We start from the raw sequence: 15,215 nt of genomic DNA on the forward strand, positions 1-15,215 counted from the left end.
AGTCAGAGAGGGACAGAGAGACATATAGATTATGAGAGGGACAGAGAGACATACAGATTATGAGAGGGACAGAGAGACATACAGATTATGAGAGGGACAGAGAGACATACAGATCAGTATGAGAGGGACAGAGAGACATACAGATTATGAGAGGGACAGAGAGACATACAGATCAGTCAGAGAGGGACAGAGAGACAAATAGTAGATTATGATTGATTGAGTCCTTCGGGATGTGAGAAACCATGAACAATATTTTAATGTGAAAATGTTCAGTTCAGACAAAAGAAAGCAGACAGCTCGCTGAGGGAAGGGGCTGGAGAAATGTGGACAGAGCTATAGATACAGCGACTAATCATCTATGAGATGATTGTCTGGATATCATAAGGTGAATGCACCAATTGTAAGTCGCTCTGGATAAGAGCGTCTGCTAAATGACTTAAATGTAAATGTAAATGTAATTGTTTTAACCGTGTTGTGAAGCTAGACATTGTTTGTTTACAATTACATTGTTCACAAAATAATGAATTGAAGAAAGCTTATATAAATGGATATACCAATCCCAGATTGACCTTTTAACACAAAACTGTCCCAGCTACAGGTTGTTGGCTGCCTCCCAAAGCCCCCTGGGAAGATGATGGTGTCATGGTTGTAGATGTAGACGGTCAGTTTGGCCAGATCGGTGACGTTGCCCCTAGCAATGGTCAGTTTGGCCAGATCTGTGACGTTGCCCCTAGCGATGGTCAGTTTGGCCAGATCTGTGACGTTGCCCCTAGCGATGGTCAGTTTGGCCAGATGTGTGACGTTGCCCCTAGCGATGGTCAGTTTGGCCAGATCGGTGACGTTGCCCCTAGCGATGGTCAGTTTGGCCAGATCGGTGACGTTGCCCCTAGCGATGGTCAGTTTGGCCAGATCTGTGACGTTGCCCCTAGCGATGGTCCGTTTGGCCAGATCGGTGACGTTGCCCCTAGCGATGGTCAGTTTGGCCAGATCGGTGACGTTGCCCCTAGCGATGGTCAGTTTGGCCAGATCGGTGACGTTGCCCCTAGCGATGGTCAGTTTGGCCAGATCGGTGACGTTGCCCCTAGCGATGGTCAGTTTGGCCAGATCTGTGACGTTGCCCCTAGCGATGCGTGCAGACTCTGACAGGACAGTCCTGGACTCGTTCTCAACTGGAAGCGCTCTTCCCGTGGGTGATGACATACATCTGGGACACATCAGGGGTGTACATCTGTACCTCTGCCTCACCCCTGCTCAGGTGCACCAGGATCCTAAAAGGCACTGAATGGTCAATCTTAGGTCTGCATTGGCCGTGCAGCATTTACGGTGATACGGCCTCTGCAGAAGTCAGGACATTCTGGCTTGTAGAGGTCGTGAGAGGAAACTTTCTTGATTCAAAAGCTCATAGAATTCAATGCAATTCAACATCAGGTTTCCATCAACTACTTGAAGACAAATGCACTAGACACCAGAAAGCTCATGTCGCAGGTTTCAGCAAAGTAATGCAGGGATAACTAGCTATGCAAAACATGAAATTATTTTAGCTAGCTATCATGCAATGAAAATACAACAAGATGTTTTGCGTCTGTAAACTTCTATTAGTAACCTGATGGTGAATCGTTTATTTTCTTTCACATGTATTTAGATTTGACCTGGAAAATCTTTCAACCAGTTTGATAATTACCGTAATGTAATTAAGTGCTTGTATTAGTTATCATATCTGGTCCCCTCGACATAAACCAAAATAAAAAATGAACAGCATATAGCCGTAATTACGGTATATTCTTATTTGCTGATTGTCTGTTTATCAATGATTTCACAAGGCTACAGCGCCCCACGTGGGGCGGCAGCGTAGCCTAGTGCTTAGAGCATTGGACTAGTAACTGAAAGGTTGCAAGTTTGAATCCCTGAGCTGACAAGGTACAAATCTGTCATTTTGCCCCTGAACAAGGCAGTTAACCCCCTGTTCCTAGACTGTCATTGAAAATAATAATTTGTTCTTAGCTGACTTGCCTAGTTTGATTTGATTTTGATTTGATTTGACCAACAACAAAAAATCAGACATAAAAAGTGATGGATGATTTGACACCTATATAATTCTACTGATATCTTGAATATTTAAGATAATCTTTCATATGAATCAATCTCAACAAGAGTATTTGAAAATAGACATAAATAGAAACCAGTCAAATTAGACACGTTTTGTTGTGCGTTGTCATTATCTTTATTATAGAACAACACTATAGGACATTAATCAGAAGGATATACGCCCTCGATAACTTTCCATGACAACCTTTTGAGACGGGACCACCACAAAAAAAAGAAATTCAAAATGAAACCGGCTCACGCATAGGGGAAACTGCAGCACATTAACAGGGACAATAGACAACGGAACGTGTGTTGGAGATTCAGAGACAGTTGGTACATCAATTTAAAGGAAAGGGGGGGACAATGACATCATAACGACTATAGTGACGTGATGGATGAACCACTTGGTTGTTGTTGTTGTTGTTGTTGTTGTTGTTGCTGCTGTTGCTGTTGTTGTTGTTGTTGTTGTTGCTGCTGCTGTTGTTGTTGTTGTTGTTGTTGTTGTTGTTGTTGTTGCTGTTGTTGTTGTTGTTGTTGTTGTTGCTGCTGCTGCTTCTGCAGCTGCTGTTGTTGTTATTGTTGTTGCTGTTGTTGTTGTTGTACATAACTTGATTCTCTCTACTTTCTCAGCCTCTAGTGGTCACAGCCAAACAGCTCCAGGGCTGTCTTGTGCTCCGCGGGAATAGCCCTGGCCATCAGCATGATCTTCATGCTCTGAAAGTGGAAGTAGTGGTTTCCTTTGAACACCTTCACGCCCTCTGGGCCGCACATGCCAGCGTCCACCTTGTCGAAGAGGGTGAAGGTGCCTTCTTTAACTGGAACACGTGGAGAGGCCTTCAGGTCAACATCGTAGACTGTCTGACCTGGAATGGGGGAGGGAGAAGCTCAATCAATGCATCCGTCTCTCATTTATGCCCAATGTCTGAGTGACACACGTTACAGGGAGTACCTGTCAGTGGGACTATACTCCCATCTACTGGCCTTCATGTGTATTGCACCTTGAATATGTCCATGTTGGTTTGTTGTGTTTGAACATGGCTGAAGTGATTGCCCATATAGTAGATCATGTAGGTGAGTATCGGTCACACGTTTACCTTTAATGACGTGAGCGATGTGGTGGTCCTGACATACGAAGGCAGCGTCGATAGGGCCCTCCACTCCCAGCACCTCCTTCAAGGGTTTGGGGTACCCGTCCAGGTGGGTGTGGGGCTCCCCAACTTTGTAAACGTAAACCATGTCATCCTGCACACAATGAGAGCAGTGTTGGTTTTTTGATTTGATTGATCTATTGATTTTATTTGACAGCTTAAAGGGACCACAATGAAAATAATGTTATTGACTTAATTGTGTTATCTTGACCAGTTTTAAAACGTGTACATGCATTTCTTTAAAGTGTATGTTGCAATACATTACATAGATACCGACATGAACACGGTTCTATAATTAACTATCAAACCCACAACTAACGTACTGGGGCTTGATTGAACTGAGATACTTCTCAATCAGAACATCTGTTATATAACTGGGGCTTGATTGAACCGGAGATACCTCCCATTCAGAACATCTGTTATATAACTGGGGCTTGATTGAACTGAGATACTTCTCATTCAGAACATCTGTTATATAACTGGGGCTTGATTGAACTGGAGATACCTCTCATTCAGAACATCTGGCTGCATGTCAAAATGTGTGTCAATGAATCACTGGCGTTAGAGCTGGAACTCATCCAGGGTCTTACTACGAGTCCAGCTAACAAATCCCTTCTCCTGATCTCTTCTTGATGTCTTTGTATCTGCCCTCTTCTGTCCAAGGTGTGTGTGTGTGTGTGTGTGTGTGTGTGTGTGTGTGTGTGTGTGTGTGTGTGTGTGTGTGTGTGTGTGTGTGTGTGTGCGTGTGTGTGTGTGTGTGTGTGTGTGTGTGTGTGTGTGTGTGTGTGTGTCTGCAGCAAACGACAATAGCTTACCTTGATCATGTAGAGGTGGTTTTCATAGGAGAAGACGGCATCCACCTCGCTGTGCAGCTCCTTGAATTCGCTCTCGATGGTGGCGGCAGCCCACGTGTCATTGCCAGCATCTTGCTCCAGGAAGTGGTGGCCTAAAGGTCAAGGGTCGGGAGGAGAGGTCAGTAGGAGAGAAATAAGAGGAACATATTATTCATACAAAATAAATAAAAAACACAACAGCAATCTCAAAACGCTCGATGTAATGATATAATGTCAATCAGAATTAGACTTAGATAATCAATCCCTCCAGCATGTCGTAGCGATTTGTTTGTGGTAGTTGCTTTGTTTTGCTGCAGCAATTCTGACATTTTGCATAGAAATTTGTGAAGATTGATTGATGTGTGGCGTGATGGGACCATTTTATCAGTAAAAGTGTGATGATTGGTTTGTAGTGCGGTGATGTCACTGTTTTATGTTGTAATATTGCAGTAATTTGACTGTAATATGTTGTAATATTGCAGTAATTTAACTGTTTTATGTTGTAATATTGCAGTAATTTAACTGTTTTATGTGGTAATATTGCAGTAATTTGACTGTAATATGTTGTAATATTGCAGTAATTTGACTGTTTTATGTTGTAATATTGCAGTAATTTGACTGTAATATGTTGTAATATTGCAGTAATTTAACTGTTTTATGTGGTAATATTGCAGTAATTTGACTGTAATATGTGGTAATATTGCAGTAATTTGACTGTTTTATGTGGGTAAAAACATCCAGCTACGGTAAGTAACAGTGGTCTGACCTCTGAAGGCATAGATGTTTCCAGCGTCGTCAGAGGTGATGGCGTCCAGGTGCACACGGCTGCAACGCTCTCTCTCTATGTGGTCTGTGGTGTCTCCTGCAGCAGAGACACAGTACTGGAGTGTGAACTGTTTGTGTTAGATATTATTCGTTCTCAGGTTTGGTATGATGAGGAGACTACAATCTCTCTCTCATTATTGCTCACACTCTCCCCCCTCTCTCTCCCTCTCTCTCTCTCTCTCTCTCTTCCCCCCCCCTCTCTCCCCTTCTCTCTCCCCTTCTCTCTCTCCTTCTCTCTCCCCCACTCTCTTCCCCCCTTCTCTCTCTCCCTCTCTTTCTCTCTCTCTCTCTCCCCCCACTCTCTTCCCCCCTCTCTCTCCCTCTCTCTCTCCCCCTCTCTCTCTCCCCCTCTATCTCTCTCTCTCTCTCTTCCCCCCTCTTTCTCCCTCTCTCTCCCCCTCTCTCTCTCCCCCTCTCTCTCTCCCTCTCTTTCTCTCTCTCTCCACTCTACCTATCTCTCTCCCTCTCTCTTCCCCCCTTCTCTCTCCCTCTCCCCCTCTTTCTCTCGCTCTTTTCCCCCCTCTCCCTCTCTCTCTCTTAATCTCTCGCTCTCTCTCAAACACACACACAATCTTACTGTTGTCTTTTGTCACTCACCGAACTTGGAGCACTTCATGAAGTAGTCGCGGGCCTCCTTGGGGTACCTCCCGTGCACCTCCCCTGTCTTAGGGTCGAACTTGGAGAACTGGTGTCCATGGAAACAGTAGTAGTGCTCCATGAAGCGGAATGCGCTGGTGCAGTTGGGCATGCCCTCAAACTTCTTCTCATCCACCTTCTTCGTCTTCACATTGTAGTGGTAGATTTCATCACCTGGGAATAAATTATATGGACAATTTTACCACGAGCAGCTGCTGAGCCAGATAAACCGTTGCCAGTGCTACAGACTGCCGTGCGACCAACAGAGCAAGTCGAGACGTCGCCAGCACTCCAGCCTGCTTCACCTCCATCTGCAGACTGCCAGCCAGACCTGCAGCCATCGGTGCCCAAGCCAGCACCTCAAACGACACTCCAGCTACTGTCGCTCTTGGACCAGCCGTCACCGGAATCAACTACGATGCTGGTCTTGTACCTGCAGATCTGCTCGGCGTGGACCTGACACCACCAGATTCAGTGCCAGCCCTGGATCCACCGCCTGGACCAGATCTGGGCCGACTGGAAATGACCAGTAGGAGACCAGTAGTGTCCAGAACACATGTTTATTTCCACACTCATGACACGCAGCAAACAGGAAGTGAACTAGGTAGAAGTGAACGTGATAGTGCATAGTGGTAGTGTAATGAAACTGAAGAAACAGGTAATATACTGTATATTACAATAGAGTAACAGCAGTGTTGGCTATACATTAGTACTAGCGATGTAATATATACAAAGCAGCAATGGTATAGCAATGGGCTAGCACTCAGTAGTAATGGATATAGTATCATTGGCGGTGCTAATGGTATTGACTGGTAATAAGAATACGGTAATACATAGGGCGCACCCTATACACTAAACCGGCACCTCTATCGCAAACCACCACATGCACAGGCAATCTTTTTTTCAGAGCCTTTATAATACCTTGTTATCTTCCATAGGTTTTTGGCAGAGTTTCCTTGCAACAAAGATCGATCGCACAATATTGAGATAATTGACTCACCCTTGAAGAAGATGACGGAGTCTTCCTCACAGTCGGGGGCGGGACACACCACAGCAGCGTCCAGGTGGTCAGGGATACCAGGGAACACCTCAGAGATGTCCTTGGGGAAGCCCGTCTCCAGTTTGTGCTTGTAGTAGCTGAACACTTTGGTGTCCTGCACCAGAGCAACACAGGACAGAGGTCAGAGGTCAGCCACCTCAGTCAGTGAGCTAATAAAAACAAAAAAGTGGATTTAGGCCCTGGCTTCTTTAGTGAATAATATGAATAATATTAAATATATATTTACTCAGAACAACTCATCCTCTACTCAGAGAAACTCATCCTCTACTCAGAGAAACTCATCCTCTACTCAGAACAACTCATCCTCTACTCAGAGAAACTCATCCTCTACTCAGAACAACTCATCCTCTACTCAGAGAAACTCATCCTCTACTCAGAACAACTCATCCTCTACTCAGAACAACTCATCCTCTACTCAGAACAACTCATCCTCTACTCAGAGAAACTCATCCTCTACTCAGAACAACTCATCCTCTACTCAGAACAACTCATCCTCTACTCAGAACAACTCATCCTCTACTCAGAACAACTCATCCTCTACTCAGAGAAACTCATCCTCTACTCAGAACAACTCATCCTCTACTCAGAACAACTCATCCTCTACTCAGAACAACTCATCCTCTACTCAGAACAACTCATCCTCTACTCAGAGAAACTCATCCTCTACTCAGAGAAACTCATCCTCTACTCAGAACAACTCATCCTCTACTCAGAGAAACTCATCCTCTACTCAGAACAACTCATCCTCTACTCAGCGAAACTCATCCTCTACTCAGAACAACTCATCCTCTACTCAGAACAACTCATCCTCTACTCAGAACAACTCCTCCTCTACTCAGCGAAACTCATCCTCTACTCAGAACAACTCATCCTCTACTCAGAGAAACTCATCCTCTACTCAGAACAACTCATCCTCTACTCAGAACAACTCATCCTCTACTCAGAACAACTCATCCTCTACTCAGAACAACTCATCCTCTACTCAGAGCAACTCATCCTCTACTCAGAACTACTCATCCTCTACTCAGAGAAACTCATCCTCTACTCAGAGAAACTCATCCTCTACTCAGAACTACTCATCCTCTACTCAGAGAAACTCATCCTCTACTCAGAGAAACAATATAACTTTTATGAGTCCTTGTTGGAGGGGAATTTGAAATGTTCATTATAACTTTCATGAACATGTATGAGTTCTTTAGAACAACATTAGAACATGTATGAGTTCTTTAGAACAACATTAGAACATGTATGAGTCATTTAGAACAACATTAGAACATGTATGAGTTCTTTAGAACAACATTAGAACATGTATGAGTTCTTTAGAACAACATTAGAACATGTATGAGTTCTTTATAACAACATTAGAACATGTATGAGTCCTTTAGAACAACATTAGAACATGTATGAGTTCTTTAGAACAACATTAGAACATGTATGAGTTCTTTAGAACAACATTAGAACATGTATGAGTTCTTTAGAACAACATTAGAACATGTATGAGTTCTTTAGAACAACATTAGAACATGTATGAGTTCTTTAGAACAACATTGGAACTTTTATGAGTTCTTTAGAACAACACTGGAACTTTTATGAGTTATTATAGTATATATGGACTATACCAAGTGTTTTTAAGGGATGCAGTATTTGGACAGTGCGGACTGTACCAAGTGTTTCTAAGGTATGGACTGTACCAGCATGAAGAAGATGTGGTCATGCTCAGTGGGTCTGTCTGGAAAGTGCATGAGGAAGGCAGCGTCCACGTGCCCCAGATGGTGATGGTCGTCCAGCTCAGCGAATGATTGGTTGGAGAGCTCGGCTTTACCGTGGAAACCCTTGAACACATGGTCACCTGGCAGGGAACACATTTGGTCAGCCACCATGGGAACAGAGAAAAGGACATTGCACAGAGCCCACCCTAGTTTCCTCAACTTCCTCACAAAACTGATTCAGTATGCATTAAATAGCTAAACAATATGGATTGGACACCCTTGGAGCCTGGTTCCTCTGTAGGTTTCTTCCTAGGTTCCTGCCTTCTAGGTTTTTTTCCCTAGCCACTATCCTTCTGCCTCTGCATTGCTTACTCTTTGAGATTTTAGGCTGGGTATCTGTAAAGCACTTTGTGACAACTGCCGATGTAAAAAGGGCTTTATAAAATAGATTTCTATAAACGCCTACTGCTGAAGAGCACCTGTTCGATGACAGAAAGCACATGACTTGTGACCAGAGTATGTGAGCAGAGTTGAGCGGTTGAAAACCCTGCTCATCAATCATGGAGCGATGCTTGAATCCAGCTCTCTGTGTCCTTTCCACAAATAGGTTATATTACACAGCATATAAACACTCTAAATAGGTCAGGAGCCAGACAGGGAGACTAAGAAGGAACGAAAATGAATTATTTAGGCTATATAATTTAAATTATTTCAAGGCTATAGCCTACAACAACAACAAAACCATTGTGAAGCATTTGCGAGTGCGACACAATAGACTGGTAAGGACATAAAGCGCTCATCATTTAAACAACAATTTCGTTGTATTAAATCATTATAGTCTATAAATTGGGCATATAGGCTCTGACTTAGAATAAAATACAAATTAAATGAAACATGACTTATTAGTACCTTTGAATTCATTTATAGAATTAATTAAACCTGTCTGTGGTTTCAGGCTCATGTGATGGTACCTGGAGAGCCGGCCGTCAGCAGAGAATATCCTGTCTACACTTACAGAGCCACTGGGGATGGTAAACATCCTTTTGGTCAGTCTTGCCAAGTTGACCAGAGAGGCAAAGTTGTTTTTTGATGCTTCTATAGGTAGTCTATAACCCAATCAAAACGGAAAGCTCCTTGAACGTGGGACTATGCCAGGCCTGTTGTGACTAAATCATTTATGGCCTTTTGTATAGATACTAGAACGAAAATCAACGAAGCGTTTAAAATATCAGATTTTTTGTTGTTGTTTATAAATACTTTGCTACAATGACACACTTATCTATCCACTTCATTCCTTTATTTTAGCATGTACACGTAGTAAGTACACCCTTATACTTTTGGTTTAAGTGTAATTTCAGCTTCGTCAATGATTCTTTAGGTGTGGACGTTTCATGTAGCCAGCGTGTAACCATGACGTCAGGTGTGTACCCTAACAGTTTAGCACCGTGCCAGCAGGTGGCAGCCTAGCCTTACACATAACAGCGGACACTACATCACCACACTCCCTCATCTTTGTAAGGCTTCGAATACACCGACAGTGTCATTGCGCAAAATAGGACACAGCATCAACTGGTTGTGTGTGTGTGTGTGTGTGTGTGTGTGTGTGTGTGTGTGTGTGTGTGTGTGTGTGTGTGTGTGTGTGTGTGTGTGTGTGCGACAAAAGTTAAACATTCACCTTCTGCTACCATTTCTGTCAAGCCGTCACACGCATACAGTTCGATAAATCCAACTTACGCACCACACCGAACACACCGTAACTGCCTCTGCAACGCAATGCTGCAAGGTAAACGTAGCGTTTCATTGGAAATTAATGTAATTCTGGTGTACCAAAATGCTAAGAATACGTTGTCGGTGTGATCGATTTGTACTTGATTTAGCACCTGTGTGTTTTTATGAGTTTCTTTATGAAAATATTTAGAGAATTCCCATGACAGTAGCTAAAGCAAGGGGGATATTAGCAACACACAAAGTAGCCTACAGATGCATTCTGGGGCAGGGATGCCCTGAGCTTCTGAAGTTAGCGTTACTTGGAGCTACTGGAGCAAAATCTGTGAATCTCGCTCAACGCTCAGCTTCTCCAGCTCTTCTCCAGCTCTGCTCACATATTCTGCTTGTGACCAATGCCTAAATGAGTGACGGTTGGTTCTAGCAGGACTAGAGTCGTCTCTGCCCATGACTCACCCTTGAAGAAGTAAGGTTTTCCTTCCTCAGTCACAGCAACAGCATCCATCTCGAGCCCCTTGCAGCGGTCGAGCAAAACAGCAGCGTGATGGGCATGGTCGTGTCCCTCATGTCCCTCATGTCCCTCATGTCCCTCATGTCCCTCATGTCCCTCATGTCCTGAGAAAGCCATAGGATTAAATCAAATATTACTGTTTCTTCCCACACACACAGTCACCGGAGTAGATTTTGGGCGATTTTAAGACAAGCCCAAATGGAAGTTTTTTCCAAAAAGTAACAAAAATTTGCTAGGAGAAATACAATTTTGTTTGAGGTCTGTGCTAGTTCTCAAAGTGCCTGTGGCAATTAATCTGCCTGGTCACTAGGCAGGGGGGAACGGAGGGGACTTGGCAAACACACCTTAAGTAGACCGAAACGGTGAAACATTTGTTCAATGGGAAACTTCCCTTTTTTTGCATCATTTCCTCTGAAATCTCTGCTGTTACTAATGTAGTTACAGAAGTTCAACCAGAAAGGCTGGTCTGAATGGATTGTCGTTTCATTCATCTAGTAACTCTATAATTCACATCGCTTCCTATCTCACTCATCAGCATAGCAGGTGTTTATATGGTAGTGTTTATAACGATATCTCATCAGTATAACAGGTGTTTAAATGGTAGTGTTTATAATGATACCGCATCAGCATAGTTAGCAAACCAGGCCAAAGACCCCTCAGAGACATCAATACTCCTTAAGAATGGAATGGTCTACCGTATCAAAAGCTTTGGACAAGTCAATAAAAATAGCAGCACAACATAGCTTAGAAGGTGACATCATTGAGGACCTTTAAGGTTGCAGTGACACGTCCATAACCTGAGAGGAAATCACATTGCACCACATTGCATACCAGAGAGAATACTATAGACATCAAGAAAGCCAGTCAGTTGATTATTGACAAGATCTTTCAACACTTTTGATAAACAGGGCAAAATAGAAATTGGCCTATAACAGTTAGGATCACTGTGGCTGCCTTCTAAGCAATGGGAACCTCCCCAGAGAGGTGAGACAGGTTTAAAAAAGGTCAGAGATGGGCTTGGCGATGATAGGGGCAGCAACTTTAAAGAAGAAAGGGTCTAAACCATCTGACCCAGATCTGAATGTGCATCAGATGGCAACAAGATCATATTGTACAGCAATTTCACCATGAGTAGTGTCAAACTAAAAGTAATCTAAGGACACTGTCTAAGGACACTTAGTAATCTAAGGACACTGGTTAAGGCCCTGGGTTTTACAGCATCATGTGACATGCCTGGTATGTGAAACTTTCTTCAAAGCTTTTGTCCATCAAACTGTCCAGTTTTCTTTTTTATGTCACATGGTCCAGCACCATCCTCAGGCAATCACTTTCATTTTTGGTGTAATTCTAATTTCTGGATAAGGTTTAAAATACAGAATTAAATCTTATGTCACATGATAGCGAAAAACACAGGGCCCTTCATACCCTCTCCTGACACTCACCTCCATCTTGATGTCCAGCTTGGTGGTGGGCATGGCTGAGAGCCAGCACCAGGCACAGACACAGTGTCTGGGAGAGCAGCTTCATGGTGTCCTTCGGGTCCAGGAGAAAGTTCTGGGTAAAGGTGCCTGGTCTGCGGCTGGACGGGTCTTTTATCCCTGAGCCAGGGCTGTGGGCTGTCTGTCTGTCATCATGGACCCGAGAACTGGATTAGTCAGGTGGATAGTGCAAAGGAGGTGGGGTGTGTGTGTGTGTGTGTGTGTGTGTGTGTGTGTGTGTGTGTGTGTGTGTGTGTGTGTGTGTGTGTGTGTGTGTGTGTGTGCGTGCGTGCGTGTGCGTGTGCGTGTGTGCGTGCGTGCGTGAGTGCGTGTGTGTGTGTACGTGCAGTGCAGTCCAGAGCACAGCCGTGGGCAGACCTGGCATCACATGCCGTCCCACAAAGACGCCCACACATTTTCAAACAGGGAGAGATTCTGTGTGTGTGTGTCTGCCATTGGTCAAGGTGAATCCATCCTTTCAATCAGATACAACAATCAATAGAGGTAGATGTCCAGTAACATGTCCAGTCTTATGTAAGTCCTTGCAGACAGTGTATCCACAGGCAAACATTTGTGTTTTTGATCAGGGATGACTCCAGAGCATGCTTGGGGTCAGGATTACAATCAGGACTTTTCTCCCGTCAGCAAGGTAAATATGTAGAGACTAAAATAAATAAAACCGCTCACGTTGTACTTCAGAACCCTTTATATCAATGTTAGCTAACGTTTATAGGGTGAATATTTTACAGGCCTACTGGGATAATGTGTATTTGAGGCTTGTATTTTCAGGGGAGATCATTCCTTTTCTGTCTGCAGACATTATAAACATTATGAATTAGAATTTGCATGAAAGACATATGGTTTTGTAGTTTAAGGAAGATAATTAACAGTTGCTTACCACATTTAATCAAATTATGTAGATATATATATAACTGAAGTAAATAGCCTGAAGGGATCAAAGATGCGTGATTGCATGGGGAAAACACCAATATCAATGATTCGAATCAACCCACGCTTCTCTCCAAAGCCAAAAGTTTTATTTTGATGTTTTGGATCAGGTGTCTGTGTTTGCAGCACGCCTACGCATTGTCAAATAGAGCCACTGAGTTCTGGACAGAGTAACTGGGTTCTGGACAGAGCCACTGGGTTCTGGACAGAGTCACTGGGTTCTGGACAGAGTAACTGAATTCCGGACAGTTCTGGACAGAGTCACTGGGTTCTGGACAGAGTCACTGGGTTCTGGACAGAGTTACTGAGTTCCGGACAGAGTCACTGAGTTCTGGACAGAGCCACTGGGTTCTGGACAGAGTCACTGAGTTCTGGACAGAGTCAATGGGTTCTGCACAGAGTCACTGAGTTCTGGACAGAGTCACTGGGTTCTGGACAGAGCCACTGAGTTCTGGACAGAGACACGGGGTTCTGGACAGAGTCACTGGGTTCTGGACAGAGTCACTGAGTTCTGGACAGAGTCACTGGGTTCTGGACAGAATCACTGAGTTCTGGACAGAGTCACTGGGTTCTGGACAGAGTCACAGTTCTGGAGACACATTTCTAAGACACATTTCAGTTGAATACATTCAGTTGTACAACTGACTAGGTATCCCCCGTTCCTCTTTCCCCCTTTAAGAGGTATAATTATTAATATTGCATTTGGTATTGGATAGTACTCATTCCCACGCATACACACCTCTGTAATTTGGTGGGTTGATCAAATTCACCCCAGAACCTTGGCAATACAGCATTGTCAGGATACAGAGTGAAGTTATATTAAACATATGATGTTATATTTCATGCTATATGTCTATTGACAGCATATGTTTTGTCCTCTGCACTGTATTGTACAGAATATAAATGTGTCTTTGATCTACAACATAGTGGAGTCTCTGCTACTGATCCTCTCTGCATGTTTAACATACTGGAATGAAGAATGTATTTTGAGAGTTCGATCATTCTTTCCCGGGAAACTATTTCCAAGCATTCTTAGAGAACACTGTATCATTGATAGAATTCATTTGAAGGGAACGGCAGAGTGTTGACCCCTATAATGCCGTGTGAGTCTAGTCAAACACAATACACCTTTTTCTCTTTACATTGACATGTGTACATAACCCATGCATTAGTACTATGCTCTGGTGTGTTGATAGTTATGGAGATTTTCGTTTGTTTTTTCAACCGTACAATTGAACACATCGTATAATGAAAACTTCGTGCAAGAAATGGGCTGTGTTGAGTTTCAAATAACATAAACATTCCTCAAAATGTCAAACATTTTGTGGCGGCAGCGTAGCCTAGTGGTTAGAGCGTTGAACTAGTGACCGAAAGGTTGCAAGATTGGATCCTCGAGCTGACAAGGTATAAATCTGTCATTCTGCCCCCTGAACAAGGCAGTTAACCCACTGTTCCTTAGGCTGTCATTGAGAATAAGAATTTGTTCTTAACTGACTTGCCTAGTTAAATCAATGTGAAAAGCCCCTATCACACTAAAGCTATGGGGCTTCTATTGGAGTCAGTGTTCTCCATGTCTCTTCAATTGGAGAGACAAGCTTTTCATTACCAGGAGAGCACGGTCACACAGGTACAGTAGGAAGAGCAGTGTCTGTCAATCCTGACAAAATACCCAGACATCAGTGGTGTTGTCAACGTTCATGGAAAAGTGTCTATACTCTAATTTTACCCAAAATGTCCCAATCGGCCTGCCTGGGGAATGAAAGGTGCCCTGGGGAATGAAAGGTGCCCTGTCGGCCTGCCTGGGGAATGAAAGGTGCCCTGTCGGCCTGCCTGGGGAATGAAAGGTGCCCTGTCGGCCTGCCTGGGGAATGAAAGGTGCCCTGGGGAATGAAAGGTGCCCTGTCGGCCTGCCTGGGGAATGAAAGGTGCCCTGTCGGCCTGCCTGGGGAATGAAAGGTGCCCTGTCGGCCTGCCTGGGGAATGAAAGGTGCCCTGTCGGCCTGCCTGGGGAATGAAAGGTGCCTTGTCGGCCTGCCTGGGGAATGAAAGGTGCCCTGGGGAATGAAAGGTGCCCTGTCGGCCTGCCTGGGGAATGAAAGGTGCCCTGTCGGCCTGCCTGGGGAATGAAAGGTGGCCTGTCGGCCTGCCTGGGGAATGAAAGGTGCCCTGGGGAATGAAAGGTGCCCTGTCGGCCTGCCTGGGGAATGAAAGGTGCCTTGTCGGCCTGATTCCTTTCTTTTCATGTTGAACGAATGGA

The 15,215-nt window shown here is 44.1% G+C and overlaps 2 protein-coding genes across 3 annotated transcripts; both read right to left on the minus strand.

Annotated features, from left to right (window-relative positions):
• Window positions 1-231: 231 nt before the first annotated feature.
• LOC115161428 (uncharacterized) lies at window positions 232-1,936 on the minus strand. The gene is made up of 2 exons (XM_029712406.1): window positions 740-1,936; window positions 232-700 (listed from the first exon to the last, which is right to left on the minus strand). Exons 1-2 carry the CDS (start codon window positions 1,213-1,215, stop codon window positions 511-513), a joined length of 666 nt encoding a protein of 221 aa, XP_029568266.1. The 5' UTR covers window positions 1,216-1,936; the 3' UTR covers window positions 232-510.
• A 709-nt stretch (window positions 1,937-2,645) lies between these two features.
• On the minus strand, window positions 2,646-12,140 carry hpxa (hemopexin a). Of its 2 annotated transcripts, none has more exons than XM_029712387.1 (9): window positions 11,975-12,140; window positions 10,478-10,627; window positions 8,279-8,436; window positions 6,528-6,681; window positions 5,489-5,701; window positions 4,833-4,928; window positions 4,049-4,179; window positions 3,180-3,327; window positions 2,646-2,948 (listed from the first exon to the last, which is right to left on the minus strand). In XM_029712387.1, the coding sequence occupies exons 1-9, from the start codon at window positions 12,057-12,059 to the stop codon at window positions 2,719-2,721; spliced, it is 1,365 nt and encodes a 454-aa protein (XP_029568247.1). In that variant the 5' UTR covers window positions 12,060-12,140; the 3' UTR covers window positions 2,646-2,718. The 2 variants fall into 2 exon arrangements, with proteins under 2 accessions (XP_029568247.1, XP_029568246.1); XM_029712386.1 differs by having other exon boundaries at window positions 10,478-10,636; window positions 11,975-12,139.
• Between the last annotated feature and the right edge of the window lie 3,075 nt (window positions 12,141-15,215).

Source organism: Salmo trutta, chromosome 24 (assembly GCF_901001165.1).
Source record: "Salmo trutta chromosome 24, fSalTru1.1, whole genome shotgun sequence".
Taxonomy (NCBI): Eukaryota; Metazoa; Chordata; class Actinopteri; order Salmoniformes; family Salmonidae; genus Salmo; species Salmo trutta.

Bases quoted from the DNA above. Each gene is read 5' to 3' on its own strand.
- LOC115161428 (XM_029712406.1), bottom strand. From the start codon at position 1,215: ATGTGTCCCAGATGTATGTCATCACCCACGGGAAGAGCGCTTCCAGTT. The intron at 701-739 runs CATCGCTAGGGG...GGCCAAACTGAC, and splicing joins ACAGATCTGGCCAAACTGAC to CATTGCTAGGGGCAACGTCA.
- hpxa (XM_029712386.1), bottom strand. From the start codon at position 12,059: ATGAAGCTGCTCTCCCAGACACTGTGTCTGTGCCTGGTGCTGGCTCTC. The intron at 6,682-8,278 runs GTACAGTCCATA...GCTCTGGTGCAG, and splicing joins ACCACATCTTCTTCATGCTG to GACACCAAAGTGTTCAGCTA. The intron at 2,949-3,179 runs GTAAACGTGTGA...CCCCCATTCCAG, and splicing joins CATCGCTCACGTCATTAAAG to GTCAGACAGTCTACGATGTT.